At 40.5% G+C, this 20,535-nt stretch overlaps 1 protein-coding gene across 1 annotated transcript; it reads right to left on the bottom strand.

Annotated features, from left to right (window-relative positions):
* Positions 1-16,433: 16,433 nt before the first annotated feature.
* On the bottom strand, positions 16,434-17,476 carry LOC110557734 (olfactory receptor 10G2). The gene has a single exon (XM_060391735.1). It carries the CDS (start codon positions 17,416-17,418, stop codon positions 16,459-16,461), a length of 960 nt encoding a protein of 319 aa, XP_060247718.1. The 5' UTR covers positions 17,419-17,476; the 3' UTR covers positions 16,434-16,458.
* Positions 17,477-20,535: the final 3,059 nt, after the last annotated feature.

Below are 20,535 nucleotides of genomic sequence, written 5' to 3'. Positions count from 1 at the left end.
GGAGCTGCAGAGGGGATACAAAGTGAATAAATTGTAATAAATAAATAAAATAAAATTAAAAACAAATAAAAAAGTAAATATTGTTTTTGATGGAATTGTTAAAAAAGGAATAAGTCTTGGAGTGAATTTGCATTTACTGTGAGTTGTTCTGGTGATCAGAAGGCCTTTTTTTCTCAGATTCCCAAGGATGCAGCAGTGCTGACTTTGAGGAGGTGTGTCTCTTCTTCGGGTGGAGTGGCCTTGAGGAAAGGGCCTTCAGAGCACTCTGCCAGCTAGCACTGTACTTTGGAAGGCAACTAAAACCTTCTGGGGGCAGACGATGCCCTGATTTAGGACTTGTAAGGTCTGTTCTTGAAGGCTCTTTGTAGAGTGTGGCTTCTCTGCTCCATCCTAAATGGGGCTAGTTATTGGTTATATCTCTGATAAAAAAAAAAAAAAAAGCATCAAGAGATTTGAAAATACAACAAAACCCAACCGAACCCTGTGGCTCTTGGGAGTTCCACCTGAAACATTTTCCCATGAGAACTATGTCTCCCAGGTCCTCATTACTTTTTGTTTTGGGAGTAAGCAAGAGTAATTTCTGAAGAGCAATATAACCCACATGGATGAGCTACAATTTCTGTGATCCTCCTTTGTTTCGTTGCGCTATTACATTCACCCAATTTTACTCAGAAGTGTATTGACATTTTTATCAGTTTTTAATAGTTGAGCATCTTTCTCACCTTCCCATGTCTCTAACTAAATACTGAATGAAAACAAACAAATAAAATACCAAATAAAACAACTTCTCCTCTCCAAGAAATTTATATTGGTTAAATAAAGTCAGCTACCCCCAGTTTAAATAGTTTTGAATGACTCTCTCTCTCTCTCTCTCTAAATATATATATATATATCATAACTTATATACATAATATAAATTTCACTCTGAAATGAGGCAGAGTTCCCCTCTGTAGCCTAGGCTGACCTTAAAGTCATGGTGATGCTTCTGTCTCAGCATTCTGAGTTCTAGAATTACAGGTGTAAGCTGCTATGCCAAGACAAAGCAGAAATTAAAAGAAGAATTTGCAATTAGAACATATTTTAATTAAATAAGGTCTATTAAACAAATATAATCCTATTCAAAACTCTTCACTCTCAGTTATTTTATTTTGTCTGGAGTGGGTAGCCTCATGGTTACACATCGCTCACAAGTTTCGTGTGCAGGGTTTAACACTTGAAACTGTCTCAGTCCCACCATGGGAACTGGAAAATGGCACAGAGCAGCACTCTACAAACCTATCTATAGTATTAACATTTTGTTACTACATTTCTTTTGAGATGGCACCTGTGTTGTTGAGCATAGATGCAGGTCAGAAGCAATTTAGGAGAGTTGGCTTTCCCCTCCCACTGAATGAGTCTCAAGGAGAAAGCTCACCTTGTTAGGCTTGGCCACAGCAGCTTTGAGCCATTAGGCTGCCCAACACTGTATTTTTAAATTTATCTTTTTATTATTTTGAATTTTGTGCATATGTGAGTGTGTCTGTATGTGGGGACAAGTGCATATGAGAAGTGCCCTCAAAGACCAAAACTTTTGGCTGCCCTAGAGATGGAGTGACAGGTTGTTGTGAGTTGCCTGATGTGGGTGATAGGAACTGAACTCCTGGTGGTGTCCTCTGCAAGAGCAGTAAGCACTCTTATTGGCTGAGACGTCTCTCCCATCCCTGTATTTTTAAACCGAAGCGTAATTTCACATGTTTATGGAGCATAGTGTGGCAATACCATTCATGCATACAGTGTGTAATGATCACAGCAGAGGTTTCCTCTCTGAATCTCCATATTGTTTTGTGTTTGAAACTCCTGAACCCTTTCCAGTTCTTGATAAAAATAATGCAGTTATGTTGGGTCACCAGTCTACTGCACCCGGGAACTAGCCTTATCCTTTCTGCTAAGTGTATCCTTCCTCTTCTTCTCAGGCTCTAGCAACGACTGTTGTATTCTGTCCTTTTATGAAGTCAGTGTTTTAGCTTTCATCCATGAGTGAGTACAAGAAACCTGTCTTTCTATGCATGGTTTATTTTACTTAACAAAGTGTCTTAAACTTCCATCCACATTGATGCAAAAAACAGAATTTCATTCTCCTGAATGGCTTAATAATATTCTACTATGTATGAACCTTTTCCTTGCCTGCCTTTACTTCCCTGCCCTTCTTTCTTCTTCCCATTCCCTTCCCTTCTTGCTTCTTTTCCCTTTTCTTCTCCCATGATCCCTCTTTCTCTTTATTATTATTATTTTTATATATGAGTGTTTTGCCTGCATATTAATATGGAGTGCTTGTTGCTCATGAAGGTCAGAAGAGAGCACTGGATGCCCTAGAACTAGAGTTACATCATGAACATGAGCTGCCATGTCTGTGCTAGGAACCAAACATAGGTCCTCTATGAGAGCACAATGTCCTTTTAACCACTGAGCCATCTCTTTGTCTTTTTTCTTCCCTTTCTTTAAAAAAAAAAATGATTGAACTTGCTCGTTTTATCTTATGCATGAGCGCTTTCCCTGCGTGTATATGTGTGTACAGTGTGTGTGTTTGGTGCCCACTGAGATCATAAGAGTGTCTCAGATCCTTGGAACTGGAGTTATGGATAGTTTTGCATTACCATGTGAGTGATGAAAATGGAACCTGGGTCTTCTGCAACAGCAAAAAGTGCTCTTAACTGCCGAGCCTTCTCTCAAGCCCCCCAACCCTACCTTTCTCTTTCTTGTCTCATGAATCCTACGGGTGGCTTCCAACTCCTTATGTAACTGAAGGTGACTGATCTTCCTGCTTCCATGTTGAGAGTGATGTTATTAAAGGTGTCTACCACAAAAACAGTTTATACCATGCTGGAGGTCAAACCCAGAGCCTCCCTCATGCTTGGCCAGAACTCTACCAAAAACTAAGCCATATCTCTATCCTCCGTGCCTACTTTCTCTATCCATTCTGTTGTTGGCTAATTTAATATCTTGGCTTTTGTGAAGAGTGCTGCACATACCTCCTTGGCATACTGATTTAGTTTGTTTTGGATATACACCCAGAAATTCTTTTGTTTCTGAAGAACCTCAATTCTGCTTCCCACAACGTATTCATATGCATTCTCAGTTACAGGGCTCTTCTTACCATCTCTTTGCCAGTAGTTTTGTTTGTTCGTTTTGTTTTTTTGTGAGACCAGGTTTGGTCTTGAACTTACTTTGTAGCTGAGGTGAGTCTTGAACTCACTATGTAGCTGAGGTGGGTCTTAAACAGGATTCTGATTGTTCTGTTTCCCTTTCTCAAGATATGGAGATTACAAATATGGTCCACCATATTGGCTCAGTACTTGTTATTTCTTGTCTTCTTAAAAAATTACCACTATCAGACAGACTGTGGGTGGTGTTCACCTTTAATCTCAGCACTCAGGAGGCAGGAGCAGGCAGCTCTCTGAGTTTGAGGACAGCCTGGTCTACAAATCGAGTTCTAGGACAGTGAGGACTATAGAGAAAAACCCTGTCTCAATAGCAGCAGCAGCAGCAGCAACAACAATAAGAACATCATCAACAACAACTTATAACTGTCCTAGTTGGGATTAGTTGACATCTCATTTGGGTTTTGCATTTTCCTAATCATTAATCATGGTGAACACTTTTTATTATACTTCTTTTTGGCATGTCTTATTTTGAGAAACATCTATTAAGATCATTTGTCTCCTTTTAAACTAAATCATTTCTTTTTTGCTCTTGAATTGTCAGAGTTCCATGTGTAGTATCGCTATGAATCCCTTGTTCAGTGATTAATTTGCAAATGATCTTCTGTTCTGCAGGTTCTGTTCTACTTTGTGAATTAAGTTTTTCCATTTTATTTTTCTAAACACTTTAAAGTGGAATTTTAGGCTAACACACATAGTAATGAGGTTCATCATGACACCTTCATTCATATGTGTTATTATACTTCATTCTAATTTTTTTCCTATTCAACATCTCTCTTCCCTAGCTGTTCCCCTCTTTCCTCAAGTTAGTTCCAATTTCTGCTTTCTTATCACATGTAATTTGTTATTCTTTCTATTTTCCCATCCCTATGGCCTCTTTTTCATCTCTCATGATCTCTTTTCTAGTTTCTAGTTTCTGACCCCCCCATTACATACTCACCCATTCAGACACGCACATACACCTCATACCTCTACTTCCTACCCCCTCCAGACACATACAGCATTTAAATCTAAGCTCTGCATATGAGAGAAAACATGGTATTATGGTATTCATCTTTCTAAGACACGCTTATTTCACTTAGCACAATGATTTCCAGTTCCACCTGTTTTCCTGCAAAGTCATGACTTCATTTTTCCTTACTGCTACACAAAATTCCATTGTGTGTATGTTCTTCTCATCTACTCCTATGTTGGTGAACACAGGCTGGTTATTTCTCTGGGAAATTGTGAATATAGCAGTAATTAGACAAGGTTGATTTAGAGCCAGTCTTCCAGGTGTATACCCAACAGTGTGATAGCTATGCCAGAATGGTAGTGCCATGGTCAGTGCTTTCAGGAACCTCCGTGCTGATTTCCACTCTTACCAGCAGTGAATAAGGGTTCTTCTTTCCGTACATTCTTGTCAGTATTTGCTGTTAAAATGTTTTACTATGTTCTCATCTTTGATCCATTTGGCACTGATACGTGATGTGTGCTGTATATCTGTGTCTGTTGTATGTGAGTGGTGTATGTGTGTGTGTGTTGTATATGTGCCATAGCTGTGTGTGGTGCACGCTCATGAGCATGAAGGTACATGTGTCTGTGAACATGTTTGTGAAAGCATGGCCGGTTTCTCTCTTTAGCTTTCCACCTCACTGCCTTGAGACAGGCTTTCTCCCAGAACTGGACTCTCTCCATTGGGTAGACTGGCTGTGCAGTGAGCTCAGGATCAGCTTGTCTACGCATGTTACAGACATGTATAGCCATGCATGGCTTTTTATGTGGCTGTTGCTGACTCGAACTCAGACCCTCATGCTTACAAAACAAGTGCTCACACCTGCAGAGACGTTTCATAGTGTAGGTGGGGTACCCACCAGAGAAGACTGCTTGGTCATGGGTTGAAGCCAATTGAGAGTCTCTGATAGCTGGTCGGTGACTACACCATAGTTATAATATTATAAAATATTCAGGTCCAAAGGTAGCCCCAAGCCTCTTTTAGGGTGAGCTTCTAAGCACAAAAACATATCCTGGGTTGGCGTACTTCAGTTAGCAAAAACAGTTAGCCAGAAGTAGAACTATAGAAGCCAAAAAGCAAGGTTAGGACATTTAGAGACTTTTCTAGAACTATGGACTTTAATAGATTAGGTCTTTGTTATTTTGTTTTTCGGGTGGTACTGTCTCCATGCTAGGTTTTATGGCCAGAATGGTACTTTCATCATGACATCAGTGGTGCCAAGGTCTGGGGACCTGTTTCCCTAGTCTCTGCAGTTTATTTTCATGCAGGATGGAAAACACAGATTTACCTTTTTTCTACATATGCCAAGACCCAGTTTTCCTTGCATTATTTGTTAAAGAGGTTATTTTCCCCAAAGTCTGTTTCTTGTCAGCTTTGCAAAAAAACTAGGTGGCATAAGTGAGGGTTCATTTCTGGGTCTGATGTCCAGTTAGTTCTACATTTATTTTCGTGCTGGTTGCAGAGTAGCTGCACCTCCCTGCTGTTTTGGCCATGGAATTTCCTGCTGTCACACTGCCATTGCTAGTTCTTCAACGTGAATAAGCAAAACTGTCTGCTCATAGTCTCCTTTGGAAGGTTTCTTCTCTCTATATATATCAGAAATTTTATTTTATTCTTTTTCTAAATTGAAGTTCAAATTATGATGATGTCTTTCTCTTTTCTCTTTCATCAAAGATTTGTTCTCTGTGATGTCTATTCTTAGTTGTCAACTTGACTACATCTGCAATCAAGTAAAACCCAAATGGCTGGGCATACCAGTGAGAAATATTTTCTTAACTAAGTCACTTGAAATGGGAAGATCCACTTCTAATCTGAATCTTTGAGGTGGGAATATAACCCTGATATCAAGCTCTTAGAGGTGGGAAAACCCATCTTTAGTCTGGACCACACTTTCTTCTGGAAGCCTATGTAAAGGACATGGAAGAAGGAAGCTCTCTTTGCCTACTTGCTCTTTTTTTGTCTGCTAGCAGGTCATTCCTTTGTTGGCATTAGAGTCTACTTTTTCACCATTCCTACTTGGACCTTTCATTGGTAGACAGTCATTGTTGATCTATCTGGACCACAGCTGTAAGCCATTGTAATAGATCCCATATGTATTCACACACATATTACAGAATTTTATATGTGTGTATACAAACAGAATATATATTTGTCTATCTATCTATCTATCTATCTATCTATCTATCTATCTATCTTCTATCTATCATCTATAGGATAGAGGACTATACATACTGAGAGCAAGAAATAGAAACTTGTCTTAAGTACTGCCATTTTGTTTTCAGACTCTATTTAATTGTAGTCAAGTTCAAGGTCTTAAGCCCTAGGGGTACTCGGGACTTTCCAATACTGAACAGCTTCTGTTATTCATCTTCTATTCTAGAACATCATGCCTGTTCCTAAGTACAAAAGAACAAATGGATTTGATTGGTTAAACTGTAAAACGTACGTTCTGTGTCAGTTGACATAGATCAACCACATAAGGATAGCCCTTATCCCTAAATCCTGATTGGTGGAAAAAAGTAACAATAACTTGGCACAGATGTTTGTGGTTTTCAAGCTTGAATATCTTGTAATAGTCTGGTTTGAGGTCTCAGTTCAGCTCTTGAGTCTGTTTGGTGGCCCTGATCCACTTGGCTTGATTACAATAAATTTTTGTCATCTGCATTGACCTGGTGTTTGAGTTGTGGTGTATCTAGGTGAACCCCATAACATACTTATATATAGGCTATAATAATATATTTATATCACATATATATATATATATATATATGAATTCACCCCCACTCCCCTTACCACAACTTTTCTTATTTTAATACAGAGAAAAAATATTGATCATTTGAGGGTACATGTGGGAGCAGGTGTGAGTCATTGACACAGGGTGCCCCAGGGTGGCAGCCTAGCGTTCATTACAGCTGGGTATTAGTGTCTACTATGTGCAATAAGTAAGAAATTATGACTTCAATGGCGTCACAGGTGATAGACATTGACATAAATTTTTCTTTGAGTGTGTCATTTTCATCTTTATTCAAGCTGTATAAATGTATTTCAATATTCCCATCACTGGTAGAAAAGTTTAAGCTTTCTGTTTTCTACTAATTTTGAAAAACATAGTCAAAACACACAATTTTTTTTGACAAATTGAAAAGTAGTTTAAATTTACATTTTCCTGATGGCTAAGTATGTTGAAAGCTTTAAAAAACTACTTATTATCTAGAGTTAGTTTACTGGTTGAATTGTTTTCACCTTTCTTATATCAGTGTTCCAGAAGGGCACTGATATAAGGTGGCACACATCTTTAATCCCAGAACCCAGCAGGCAGAGGCAGGAGGATCTCTGAGTTTGAGGACAGCCTGGTCTACAGATTGAGTTCTAGGACAGCCAGGGCTGCACAGAGAAACCCTATCTAAAAACAACAACAACAACAAAACCCCCAAAAACCAACCAAACAAACAAAAAAAAGCACACATGAAATTCTTCTAAAAACACTTATAAAGAAAATAAAGTTAAATTAAAAATAATGAACATCAGTACAAAGTCCCAATTTATTTCTAATATCAGAGATCAGACCTCTACTCTTGCCTGATGCATCTAAAACAAAAAGGGGGAACTGTAGAGAGCTGCGGAATGCTATGCCTTAAAGATGGAGCTGGTTTCCGCCTTCCACCTTCCCGATGGTGGGTGCTCTCTGTCAGGAACAATTCCACATTTGGCTAAGGCTGAGGATCTGGCTTGCTTCCATGTATGTGGACCTATCTGCATTGCCCACGTGGCACGCTGGGGTTGGCTACCCAGAGGCTATTTAAGCTGTGGGCTGGCTTTCCCCAGGGTCAGATGATTGTTCAAGGTTTCTGAATAAACTGCATTGAAAAAAAAATAAATAAAAATTCAGTTGGACACTGAACTGCCATGGGCTACATCTGTGCAGGGGTTCTAGGTTATCTCCATGAATAGTCCTTGGTTGGAGTATGAGTCCCTGGGAAGTTCCCTGTGTTCAAATTTTCTTGTTCTGTTGCTCTCCTTGTGGAGTTCCTGTCCTCTCCAGCTCTAACTATTTCCAACTTCTTACATAAAATTCCATTCACTCTGCTGGACAGTTGCCCATCAGGCTCAGCATCTGCTTTGATAGTCTGCAGGGCAGAGGCTTTCAGAGGCCCTCTGTGGCAGGTTCCTAGGTTGTTTCCTGTTTTCTTCTTCTGGCTTTCAGAGGCCTTCTGTAGCAGGTTCCTAGTGGGTTACATAGTAATGGGAAGAGGGACTGCCTCTGACATAACCTGATTGGCCTGCTCTTTGATCACTTCCCCCTGAAGGGGGAGCAGCCTTACCAGGCCACAGAAGATGACAATGCAGCCACTTCTGATGAGAACTGATAGACTAAGATCAGAAAGAAAGAGAGGAGGACCTCCCCTATCAGTGGACTTGGGGAGGGGCATTCATGCAGAAAGGGAAGGGAGGGTGGGATCGGGAGGGGAAGAGGGAGGGGCTTATGGGGATACAAAATGAATAAAGTGTAATTAATAAAAGTTAAATAAAAATTTAAAAAAATTAAACATTCAGGGCTGGAGAGGTTTAGAACACTCGCTGCTCTTCCAGAGGTCCTGAGTTCCATTCACAGCAACCATATGGTGCCCTCTTCTTGTGTGCTGGCATATATGCAGGCAGAGCACTGTATACGTAATAGTAAATGAATCTTAATTAGAAAAACCTAAAAAAATTCAGAATCAAAATGAAGAGTGAAGTTCACCCATTCCTTTTCATCCTTTTCAGTTGCCTCATTTCACAGCTGGCTGTGTATGAAACCAAAGTGGTAGTACATTGTGATGTTTTCCTCAGTCATACTGGTTTTCAGGATACCAGGATCTTTCCCCACTGTCCCCCAAAGTATAACACTATCTCAAGTGTAGACTCAAAACGAAAATAGAGTCAACTAAAAAACAACCACCACTTAACTGTCAATCATTGTGCAGAGAAAAAGGACACTTACATACTAGTTATTATAGATATGAGTGGAAAGACAAAGTAAAAATAAAACACAATAACACTGGTGGCCATTATTGCACTGGCAGAGAGTAGCAGAGGGAGCATAAGTAGGAGAGGCAGAAACGGCGGGTGAGATGAGTGAGTTTTAGTTAAAGGTGGACTGAAGAGAGTGGGGTATAGATATGTCTCAGGTAGTGTAGAACATTCTCATCTTTCAGGATGCTGAGCCACAAAGACCTTGTAAATCTGGCCAGTCTACGTTCTTTGGGAGAGAGAAAAGAAAGAGTAAAGAGAAAAAAGTGATTAAGGACAAGAACAGAGCTGGCCTGTAATACTGACATTTGGGATTAAGTAAGGAAGGAATAGATGGAAAGGAAGAGAGGGCTAGGTATAGGTATAGGATTGATATAGGTATAGGTATGGGTATAAGTGTGGGCATAAGATAGGTTAGGTATGGGTATAGGTATAGCCTGTCTGCTTGTTGAATTCCATCTCAAGTCTCCTAGCATTCCTTGTTCAGCTCCTTGAACTGTTTCAACACCCCCTTGTGCTGCATTTTTAGTGTATTTGGTTTCTGTCTTTATGATGACTGGCAGATGCTAATATCTACTCATTATTGGATTTCATGTGTGTGCTCTTTTCAAGTGACCAATAGTCATCTAGTGATTGCACGTAGTGCTTCCTTGCCTTACTGTTTTCCTTGGCCAATGCTTTTTGGCCATGGGTTCCTGTATTCACTTCCTAGTTTTGGCCCTGATCTTCCTTAGTTATTCTCTGAGCTGTGTCGTGACATTTGTGAAATCCCTTTGTCATTGAGTGTGGAGAAAGAGTACTTTAAAAAGATGCAACAACTAATATTTAAATTAAATTATGTCCTGCAGTATGCCATGGTCGTCTGGGTGTCTACTGTTATTTTTCTCCCAGAACCTCAGAAAGGATTAGGAAGAACTTTAGAATTTCCTCTCTTAGGTAGACATACTTTTTGGTCAACAGTACCGAACAAAGCCCCCTTGCTGATGTCAATTTATCAGTAGGCAGACTGGAAGAAAAAGAATTACAGAATGATTTAGATAATTAACCTTGGGAATTGTAGTATGCGTTTGAGGATCTGACCTTTCAATTCTGTGGACTGACTTGTGAACTAGCTATGATTTTCAATTTGTTAACCAGGACTTGAGTTGGAAAGTGAGAATACCCTGAGGCCTGTCAGAAACTTTTGTTTCCATTCTACAGTAGTCATGTTTTAAAGTTCCTTGTGTCTAGGTCCTCTTTCAGATCACTTAAGTCAGAGTTTCCGGCATCAGAGCATGGATACCACTCTATAAATAAAAAGGCTCCTTGGTTATTCTAAATGTAGCAGAATTATAAAACTATACTTTAAAAAGTAAGTTGGAATAAAGTAAGTTGAAAAATCAAATTTATTATTAATAAGAATTCTTAGAAAGATACACCTGTAAAGTCTGATAGACAGATTAAAACTTGAGTAGTGTAGAGAGGCTGTAATGTTGCAGGTCCAGAGCCAAATTATCTTGGGTCATGTCTACCCCCCTTAATAGCCACTTAATGTTCTCCTCTATAAAGACATTAATATAGTTCATGACTGCTGGGTAAGTGTTTTGGAATGAATGTGTGAACAGATCTCTAGATTCCACTGGCCAAAGGGCTAAGAATGATGTCAGAAAGCATCTTAGGCCTGTAGCAGAGGCCTCCCCATCTTGCTATAACACACTGTTGTAATGTACCCATCACTGTATTTGAACACTATCTTGGTATGTGGCTTCTTCTGTTATTATAAAAAGTTATGAAATTGCTACCTCAGTGAAATATAGCATTTGTGGTAATCCATGTTTGTGTTTCTGGGCCATGGGCTCTCATATTTGGCTCCAGAATGAAACTAAGTTTTTTATTCCTGTGGTGAGAGCTGTTTCTTTTGCTGATATGAGGTCAAAGTGGTTGAATGCTCTTGTGTAGGATAAGGTAAGCTCTCCTTCCTCTCATAGGTGGTTCCTAGACCTTGCATGTGAGGTCAAGTAAACTGAGGAGGGTGACAATTACACTCAGATCAAAGAGTACCCAGGAAACATCAAGGATCACCCCATTCCCTGCTTACACTCTTTGCTTTTATGTTCCTTGAAAAATATCTTTAAATCCTCCCTCAAGGCCATCCTGGTCTTGTCAGTATATGTGTGAATAAAGACACATTAAGGATTACAGATGTTCAGGATCTCCTGCCAATCAAGGGCCTTGTGGAGACAATAACATTCCTGAAGTAGAGTTTGGTAACCTGGGTCACTTTTCAGTGGCTGTGTCTGATCCTCCTAATGCTCTGGGAACATGCATTTTCTCTGTTGTTGCTGTCACCCCCATCTGTCTAATTTATTCATCATCATTCTCTAGTGTCTCACTTCACCCCCTGCGGGGAACTATGGCCTCTTCACATAATATTTTCTGGATTCACATTTACTATGATCACTTGTTCTACGTAGTAGTCTGAATGAAAGAAAAAGGTTTCCATAGGCTCATGTTTGAATATTTTGGTTCCCAGTTGGTGGAACTATTTAGAAAGGATTTGGAGGTGTGGCTTTGTGGCAGGAGGTGTGTCACTGGTGGTGGGCTTTGAGGTTTCAAGGCTTGTGCCTTTCCCAGTTAGCGCTCCGCCTTCCCCTTGTTGATCAGGATGTGAGCTCAAAGCTGTTCTGCCACCACACCTTTGCTCCAACATCATGGAACATCTCAGCCTCTGACATTATAAACATTAAATGCTTTTTTAAAACAAGATGCCCTGCTCATGGTGTTTTGTCAGAGCAATAAAGAATAATTATGACAATCTTTTAGGACAACTCCTTCTTTACATCCCAGACAAGGAATTTGACTATTTTAGCCACCACATATTAAATGTCATCCATATTTGAGAAACTTTATACTAGTTATTCTCAAATGGCTCTTAACAATTTCATTACTTAGTTCATAAAGCAACCAAGACTCAGAAAAACAAGCAAACAAATAAACAGTGAGTCTGCCCAAGGACACATAGCTAGCTTGCGACAAGATCAAGTATTTGTTAATAGGCTCTAGAAAGTGTACTTTTTCGTCTCTCAGTTACCAGGTAGATAACTGGGCTACCTCACTGGAATGTGAGGTTGTTGAAGGAAAGCTTTCTTGCTGGCCAAACATTGTGGCATCAAGTGACCCACTGACCCTCCATATTCAGCACAAATTAATCTAGTGCTTTTAGATGATTGAAAATTATCTTAAAGTGGATGGAATAAAAGAGGAAGAAGGAAGGAGCTGAGGGAAAGGAAGTGATGTTTTATTTTGACTTTCTTCCTCTCTCCCTTATTTTCTTCTTTTTGAGACAGTCTCATGGTATGGCTAGGCTGACCTCACACACAGCAGCAATACCAGGTGCTGGGATTATAGGCATATACTCCTGTGACCAGCTGACTCATTTCTTTCTTTAACAAAAATTAAAAAACACTAGTTGATTAATGTATGTGTGTTTAACAGGCACATATGTGCTCGAGTGTTGTGGCGTGCTTCTAGATGACATAGGAGAACTTGAAGTTGGTTCTCTCTTTCCATCACATGGGTCCAGGGATTGAACTCAGATCATCAGTCTTAGTGGCAAGCACCTTTACCAGCTGAGACATGTCACTGGCCCTCACCATTTGCTTTATGTTGAGACTGAGTTCTTACCAACAACCCTGGAATACAAAATTACTTGCTTTATTGATTAGTTTGGCATTTGTACATATGATTCTGAAAGTAGCTATGCTTTGTTGATGAATTTGTATATAATTTCAAGATCTTTAATCAATAATATGGCATAATCTCTTTTTTTATTTTTTAATCTTTAATTTTTTATTATTAATTGCAGTTTATTCACTTTATATCCCCCCTGTATCTTCCTCCTTCATTCCCTCCCAATCCTTTCCTTCCTTTTCTCCACCTGTGCCCCTCCCCCAGTCCACTGATAAGGGATGTCCTCCTCCCCTTTCCTCTGATCCTAATCTATCAGTTCTCATCAGGAGTGGCAGCATTGTTTTCCTCTGTGGCCAGGTAAGGCTGTTCCCTCCTCAGGGGGAGGTGATCAAAGAGCAGGCCAATCAGTTCATGTCCGAGACAGTCCCTGCTCCATTACTATGGAACCCACTTGGACACTGAATTGCCATGGGCTACCTCTGTGCAGGGGTTCCAGGCCATCTCCATGAGTGGTCCTTGGCTGGAGTACCAGTGTCAGAAAAGGCCCCTGTGGCACAACCTCTTAAGTGAGACTAAGAAACCTGTCATGACTTCTAGATTCTGTTCATTTATTGTTTGTGCTAAAGATTGAACTCAGACCCTCAGTGATGCCAGGGAAGCACTTTGTTAACGAGCTGCTTCACCATCTTTTGGCATCTTTCTTTTTTTTTTATTTAACTTTTATTAATTACACTTTATTCATTTTGTATCCCCCATAAACACCTCCCTCCTCTCCTCCAGGTCCCACCCTCCCTCCCTTTCTGCATGCATGCCCCTCCCCATGTCCACTTATTGGGGAGGTCCTCCTCTCCTTCTTTCTGATTTTAGTCTATCAGTTCACATCAGAAATGGCTGCATTGTCAGGGTTCTAGGTTATCTCCATTTCTCAAATACAGTTGGTTTTAAAAAATTACTTAGATTATTTAAAGCTTGATGCTCTCTTCTGAGGCTTCTTTTCTGACTGTGTCTGCTTCCTGATGTTATGGTCTTCCTGTAAAGCACAGAATGGTGTTATAGTAACATTTCTGGAGTTAAGAATTCTAAGTCTCTCCATGACATTGCTCACCCAAAGAAGTGAAATTTACTGATGAGAAAAAGCTTTTAAGTTATTCAACATGTGTTTAGAGTTCATGTAGTTGGATCTTTTTCATTCAGTTTCTTTGGCTCAATTTCTAGTTTTTCCAGGTGAAAGGAAGACAGATAACAGGAATAACTGATTTTAATCTTAATTTTATTTCTATTTTTTATTTATTTTAAAAGTTTACTCTTTGATATTTGCAGTCATGTATATGTTGTATTTTGATCACATTCACCCATATTACTTTTTAAATTTTAATTAATTACAATTTATTCACTTTTATCTTTTTTTAATCTTCTAAGTTCCTCTGAGCTGCTGCTTTTATTCTCCTACTTTCTGAATTTAATAAGGGATGCTTACACGAGCATGAATGCAGGCTATTCACAGCTTACCGAAAACTACACCATCAAAGAAAAATGGCTGTCCTTTCTCCAGCAGCCATCATCTGCCAACAGCTATCCATACAGGGTTGGAGCTTCATGACCTTTCCCCCCAGCTTAGTCTCTGGGTACAATGGTTCTGTCATATCTAGAAGACTGCATCTCACAGTACTCTTTTCCATTCTCTAGCTCTGACATTTTTTTCATCTCCTCTTCTATGTACTTGAGCCTTGCATAGGTAGTGGTGGTGATATGAGATGTCCAATTAGAACCCAGTACTCAACAGTTAGTTATTCTCAGTGCTTTGGTCAGTTATGAAGCTTTATATTGACAGTTGCCCACTGCACACAAAAGTTTCTTTGACCGAGCGCGAATCTATAGGTATAAACATAAATATTTAGCAGTCACTTTGATAACATGCCCATTGAGCAAAACAATAGTAGTAGGTTCTCCTTCAGGTCCTATGATCTTTCTGGTTTTAGTCCAGGATTACAGTACCAGCTATGAGTTCCTTCCTGTGGAACAATGCTCAATCTAGTCATAAATTAACCCCACAGCAGCCATGCCACTGTCTCCCCAAGAGGGCAGGATGGCTTTATTTTGTTCATTTAAAATATTTATTTAATTTTTAATTTTGACTATGCATGTGCGTCTGTGCATATATGGGTATATGCGTATGAGCGTGAATGCCTGCAGGGATCAGAAGAGGATGTCAGATCCCTTGGAGCTTGAGTTACAGGTGGTTGTGAGAAACCCAAGATGTCTGCTGACAGCCAAACTCACTTCCTCTGCAAGAGCAAGGTGAGCCCTTAACTACTGTGCCATCTCCCCACCATGATGTCTTAATTTTTTAAAGCAACATTTCAGGACACTCTTTGCCAGCAGTGTTCTGATTTGGACAAAAAAAATTTGAATTTGATTACTGGTTATTAAGGATGAGAAATGAGTACAAACAGAAGGAAGGCCATATCTGTCGTGGGACTCTCATAGATCTGTCATATATGACAGATGGTCACAAAAAGAACTTTGGTAACTGGGCATGATGGCTTATGCTTATAACCCCTAGCACTAGAGAGGCTAAGGCTGGTGGATTGCTGTTTGTGGCTTCATACTTACTATGTTTCCCAGGGTGGCCTTGAACTCCTGACCCTCCTGCTTAGTCTCCTGAGTGCTAGGGTCATAGGCCTGCACTAACGTGCTTGGAAGAAAACTAAATTTGATCATGGTATAAAAGAGGAGTAAAAGGAGACATGACTAGTTAGGAATGGGTTTGGTATATAAGCAAGGAGGTGGTAAGCAACAGAAAGGAGCCATTAATGATTACCCTAGTTGGATTTCTGTTGCTGTGGTAACAGACTAACTAAGCGGACACAAGTCACAGGAGGAAATCATTTATTTGGCTTACAGCTTGTATTCCATCATCATGGGAAGCTAAGGCAGGAACTCAGGGTAGGCACGTGGAGGCAAAGACCCGAAGCAGAGAACACGGGGGAGTGCTGCTTACTGGCTTGCTCAGTTATCTTCCTTAGCAAGTAGGATCACTTGCTCAGGAATGTCACTGCCTACCATGGGCTAGGCCCTTGTTCACTAATTTTCAGTCAAGAAAGTACCTCACAGACATGTCCACAAACCAATCTGATAGAAACAATTCTTCAATAGAGGTTTCCTACCCTTATATGTGTCAAGTGTCCAAAAAAATTAACTATCCAAATGTTTCAGGATTTTCGAATTCAACTACTTGGTAAATATACCATGGACAAGCAAAACCTACAGAAATTTGAGAGGCTGATTAAGGGAGAAGGCAGTGAAAACAGGATTTGAGTTTGCATTATTTTTAATTTTCCTTTCAAAGCTTTTGGTGTAATGATGTACCTGCTAAGAGGTAGCTACGTTAGTGTCTGCCTCAGTCTTTCACAAAGTGTTTCCTCCTCTCAAGAGGTTGCTAGAGACGGTAAAAGTCTTGTGTCCATTTATTTCTAAATTAAAGTCAGTTCAGTTTAAACTATTATCTTTGTTGAGCATTTGTCCCATGAGAAGTAGGAGCTAAAAGCAGAGCAGTGATGGTGGTGTGTGTGGTTCCTGAGCCAGTCGCTACTTTTTCTCTCCATCCACACTCCCTCTACCTGCTCTAAGCCTCTTCAGCGCAGATTTCACTTCCTGGTTCCTTAGGGTGTAGATGAGGGGATTGAGTAATGGAGTGACAACAGTGTAAAACACAGCAACTGCTCCATCCAAGGGGCTCTTGGATCCTGCCCGAAGGTAGATGAAAATGCAGGGGACATAGTAGACTGTGACCACGGTGAGATGGGAGCCACAGGTGGAGAAGGCACGCCTCCTCCCATCAGCAGTGCGTATCTTCAGGATGGCATGGACTATGTTGGCATAGGAGAGCAGAATCAGCATGAAGCAACTGGCAGCCACTACCCCAATGTCCACAAAGGTCACAAGTTCATTGATTGTTGTGTCAGCACAGGCCAGTCTCAACACTGCAGGAATATCACAGATAAAATAATCTATTTGGTTGGGTCCACAGTAGGGCAATCGGAAGGTCAGAGTGGTTTGAATAGACCCATGGATGGAGCCTGCCACCCAAGCTCCAGCCACTAAGGTTGTGCATAGTCTCCCATTCATGAGCACTGGGTAGCGCAGAGGCTGGCATATTGCCAGGTACCTGTCATAGGCCATCAGTGTGTAGAGGAAGCACTGAGTGCTGCCTAGGAAGTGGAAGAAATAGAGTTGAGCTACACAGCCACCAAATGGGATAGCCTTGCTGGCGGGAGTAAAGTTTAAAATAAGTCTAGGAACAATGACTGAGGAGAGCCACATGTCCAGGAAAGAGAGCACACCCAGAAGAATGTACATGGGGCGGGCATGCAGCTTGGGGTCAGCCCACACAGTGAGCAGAATGAGCAGATTCCCCAGCTGTGTGAGGATGTAGATGAGGAAGAAGACCAGGAAGAGGAAGGTTCTCAGATTTGGGGGGTGAGCCAAGCCCAGGAGAATGAAATCTGTCACTACAGTGTCCAGTGATGTGTTTCTGTTTCTTCTCATGTCTTAGTCTGTTAAGATGAATCACAAAGTTAGACAGGGGGATTACAAGAGAGGGAGGAGGTAAGGTAATGCTTTTGCAATCCAATTAAAAAATGGGGTATGGACCTAAAGAGAGAATTTTCTGTAGAAGAATATAGAATGAAATAGAAACACTTAAAGAAATGCTCAACATCCTTAGCTATCAGGGAGATGGAAATCAAAACGACCCTGAGATTTCACCTTACCCCAATCAGAATGGCTAAGATCAAAAACTCAAGTGACAACACATGCTGGAGAGGTTGTGGAGGAAAGGGAACTCTTCTCCATTGCTGGTGGGAATGTAAACTTGTACAACCACTATGGAAATCAATCTGGCACTTTCTCAGACAATTAGGAATAGTGCTTCTCCGAGATCCAGCTATACCACTCCTAGGCATATATCCAAAAGATGCTCAAGTACACAACAAAGACATTTGCTCAACCATGTTCATAGCAGCTTTATTTGTAATAGCCAGAACTGGAAACAACCCAGATATCCCTCAATGGAGGAATGGATACAGAATTGTGGTACATTTACACAATGGAATACTACTCAGCAATTAAAAACAAAAAAATAATGAAATTTGCAGGCAAATGGTGGGATCTAGAAAAGATCATTCTGAGTGAGGTATCCCAGAAGCAGAAAGACACACATGGTATATACTCACTTATAAGTGGATACTAGACCTATAAGATAGGATAAACATACTAAAATCTGTACACCTAAAGAAGCTAAACAAGAAAGAGGACCCAGGGTAAGATGATCAATCTTCACTTAGAAAGACAAATGGGATGGACATCGGAAGGAGGAGAAAACAAGTAACAGGACAGGAGCCTACCAAAAAGAACCTCTGAAAGACTCTACCTAGCACTATATCAAAGTAGATTCTGAGACTCAACCAAACCTGGATAGAGTGCAGGGAATCATATGAAAGAGGGGAGAGTTAGTATGACCTGGAGAGGACATGAGCTCCACAAGGACCAAATATATCTGGGCATAGGGGTCTTTTCTGAGACTGTTTCTCTAACCAAGGACTATGCATGGATATAACCTAGAACCCCTGCTCGGATGTAGCCCATGGCAGCTAAGTATCCAAGTGGGTGTCCTAGTAAGGGGAATAGGAACTGTCTCTTACATGAACTCAATGGCTGGCTTTTTGACCTCCTCTGCCACCCTGAGGGAGGAGCAGCCTTGCTAGGCCACAGAGGAGGACATTGCAGCCAGCCCTGAAGAGACCTGATAAGGTAGGGTCAGATGGAAGGGGAGGAGGACCTCCTCTATTAGTGGACTTAGAGAAGGGCAGGGAGGAGATGAGGGAGGGAGGGTGGTTTGGGAGGGAAAGAAGGAGGGGGATACAGCTGGGATACAAAGTAAATAAACTGGAACTAATATAAAAAATAAAAAATTAATTAAAAAAACAAAGTGAATAAATTGTAATGAATAAAAAATTATATAAAAGATAATGCTTTTGTTTGATGATTAGTGGCTAACATGCATAAAATTGTTTTGAAAGATGAATTGGGGCCATCTATTAGGTATTTAGGTTTGTGTAGAAAAATGAGCAACCTAGAGTCTGGCTGTTTTGGTAGATGTATGGAAATCCCTGCTCAGGGAGAGGAACAGTATTGTACAGATGAAGGAACAGGAGAAACTGAGCCATAGGATGGAGCGATAACTTCAGTCAGAAGGGATTTTAATGAAGGCAGGCTACAGAAAATGCAGGACAGAGTAGAGCTAATATCCTATGATCACATGTACTTTCTCCCATACTTGATCTCCCTGCAATGCTGCCTCTTTGCCTTCTGCTGAGAACTACACATACCCATCATAGCATGCAAAATATGCAATGTTTCTCCACCCCTTCTTCACCACCTCATCAGCTCTCACTTAGTGTCTGGTCAGGGCACGTGACTCTGAAGGTCTTCCTGAAGTGTGCTCTGGCACTCCTTCAGATGCCCTGTCACTTATCTCTTCCCTGGGTAGGCCTCTATTCCCTTTAGCCTTGCCCAGGGGTCCGTTGCCTTCAAGAATTCTTTTTCTGATTGTTGAGGGCTACATACACTTCTTCAGTCACTATCTTACTCTATTTACATTTCTTATCAATCTTTCCATTAGTCACTTTCTAGTGCATTAATAGTGACATATAATTTAATCATGCATGTTGGACCCTTCTACCTCTTTCAGACCAAACTTAGTCTTTGCTATTATACAGTATGGATCTAGTTTCCTTATAAGAAACTCCAGAGATCACCCATGTTCTATATTATTTCAGAACATCATTTAGTTTTATTGATTGATTGTACGTCCATTGGTTAAGATTGAAATTTGTAAAATACAGAACTACGAAGGCGTTTTCATTGTTTTAAAGCATTGACCAATATATGGTTGTTAGCAAGCTTGTGCATGCATATACATACAGGTTTCAGTACACCATCCAGCAACTCTCCCTAAACCACATTAGAGATTCCCAGTACTCGAACCAACCGGATGACAAGGAAACTAGAGAAATGCTTTAATGTCTGCTTCTTGTTTACCAGAAAGCCTCCACCATATTCCTACCGTAATGATTCTCCCAGGTACACAGGGCCGAGCAGACATGGACTGAGCTGTGAGTCAACATAGATCTTTCCTCCCTTAAAACAAACAAACAAACAAACAAACAAGCTGACCAAACAAACAAACCAAAATAAAAAACAATGAGAAAAAAGGAATGGCTTGTTTATTTCATTCTTTTTGCTGAATGAAGATTTTCTTCTTATCCCAGGGTTTGAAATGCATTCATCTGCCATCTAGCCATAAAGTATCTGTAATTTTGTGACTATTTTTAGGAAGCAATTAAACTATAGCCATGTTAAACCATTTAGCTCTCATCAGAAACTCACCAATGGGGTGGCAAGATGATGTGGCAGGAAAGGGTTCTGCTGACAGGCCCGACAGCTTGAGGTCAATTCTACACAGAAGGAAAGAACCAACTCTTGAAAGTTGTCTTCTGATCACCACACCCATGCTTGTGTATGTGCATATGTACACACACACACACACACACACACACACACGTATGCACACACATACCTGCACTCTCTCCAAATAGGTTTTAA

This window comes from Meriones unguiculatus, chromosome 9, assembly GCF_030254825.1.
Source record: "Meriones unguiculatus strain TT.TT164.6M chromosome 9, Bangor_MerUng_6.1, whole genome shotgun sequence".
NCBI classification, from domain to species: domain Eukaryota; kingdom Metazoa; phylum Chordata; class Mammalia; order Rodentia; family Muridae; genus Meriones; species Meriones unguiculatus.
Note: the sequence above shows the minus strand (reverse complement) of the source record. Positions and strands in the feature narration are given on the sequence as shown.

Bases quoted from the DNA above. Each gene is read 5' to 3' on its own strand.
- LOC110557734 (XM_060391735.1), bottom strand. From the start codon at position 17,418: ATGAGAAGAAACAGAAACACATCACTGGACACTGTAGTGACAGATTTC.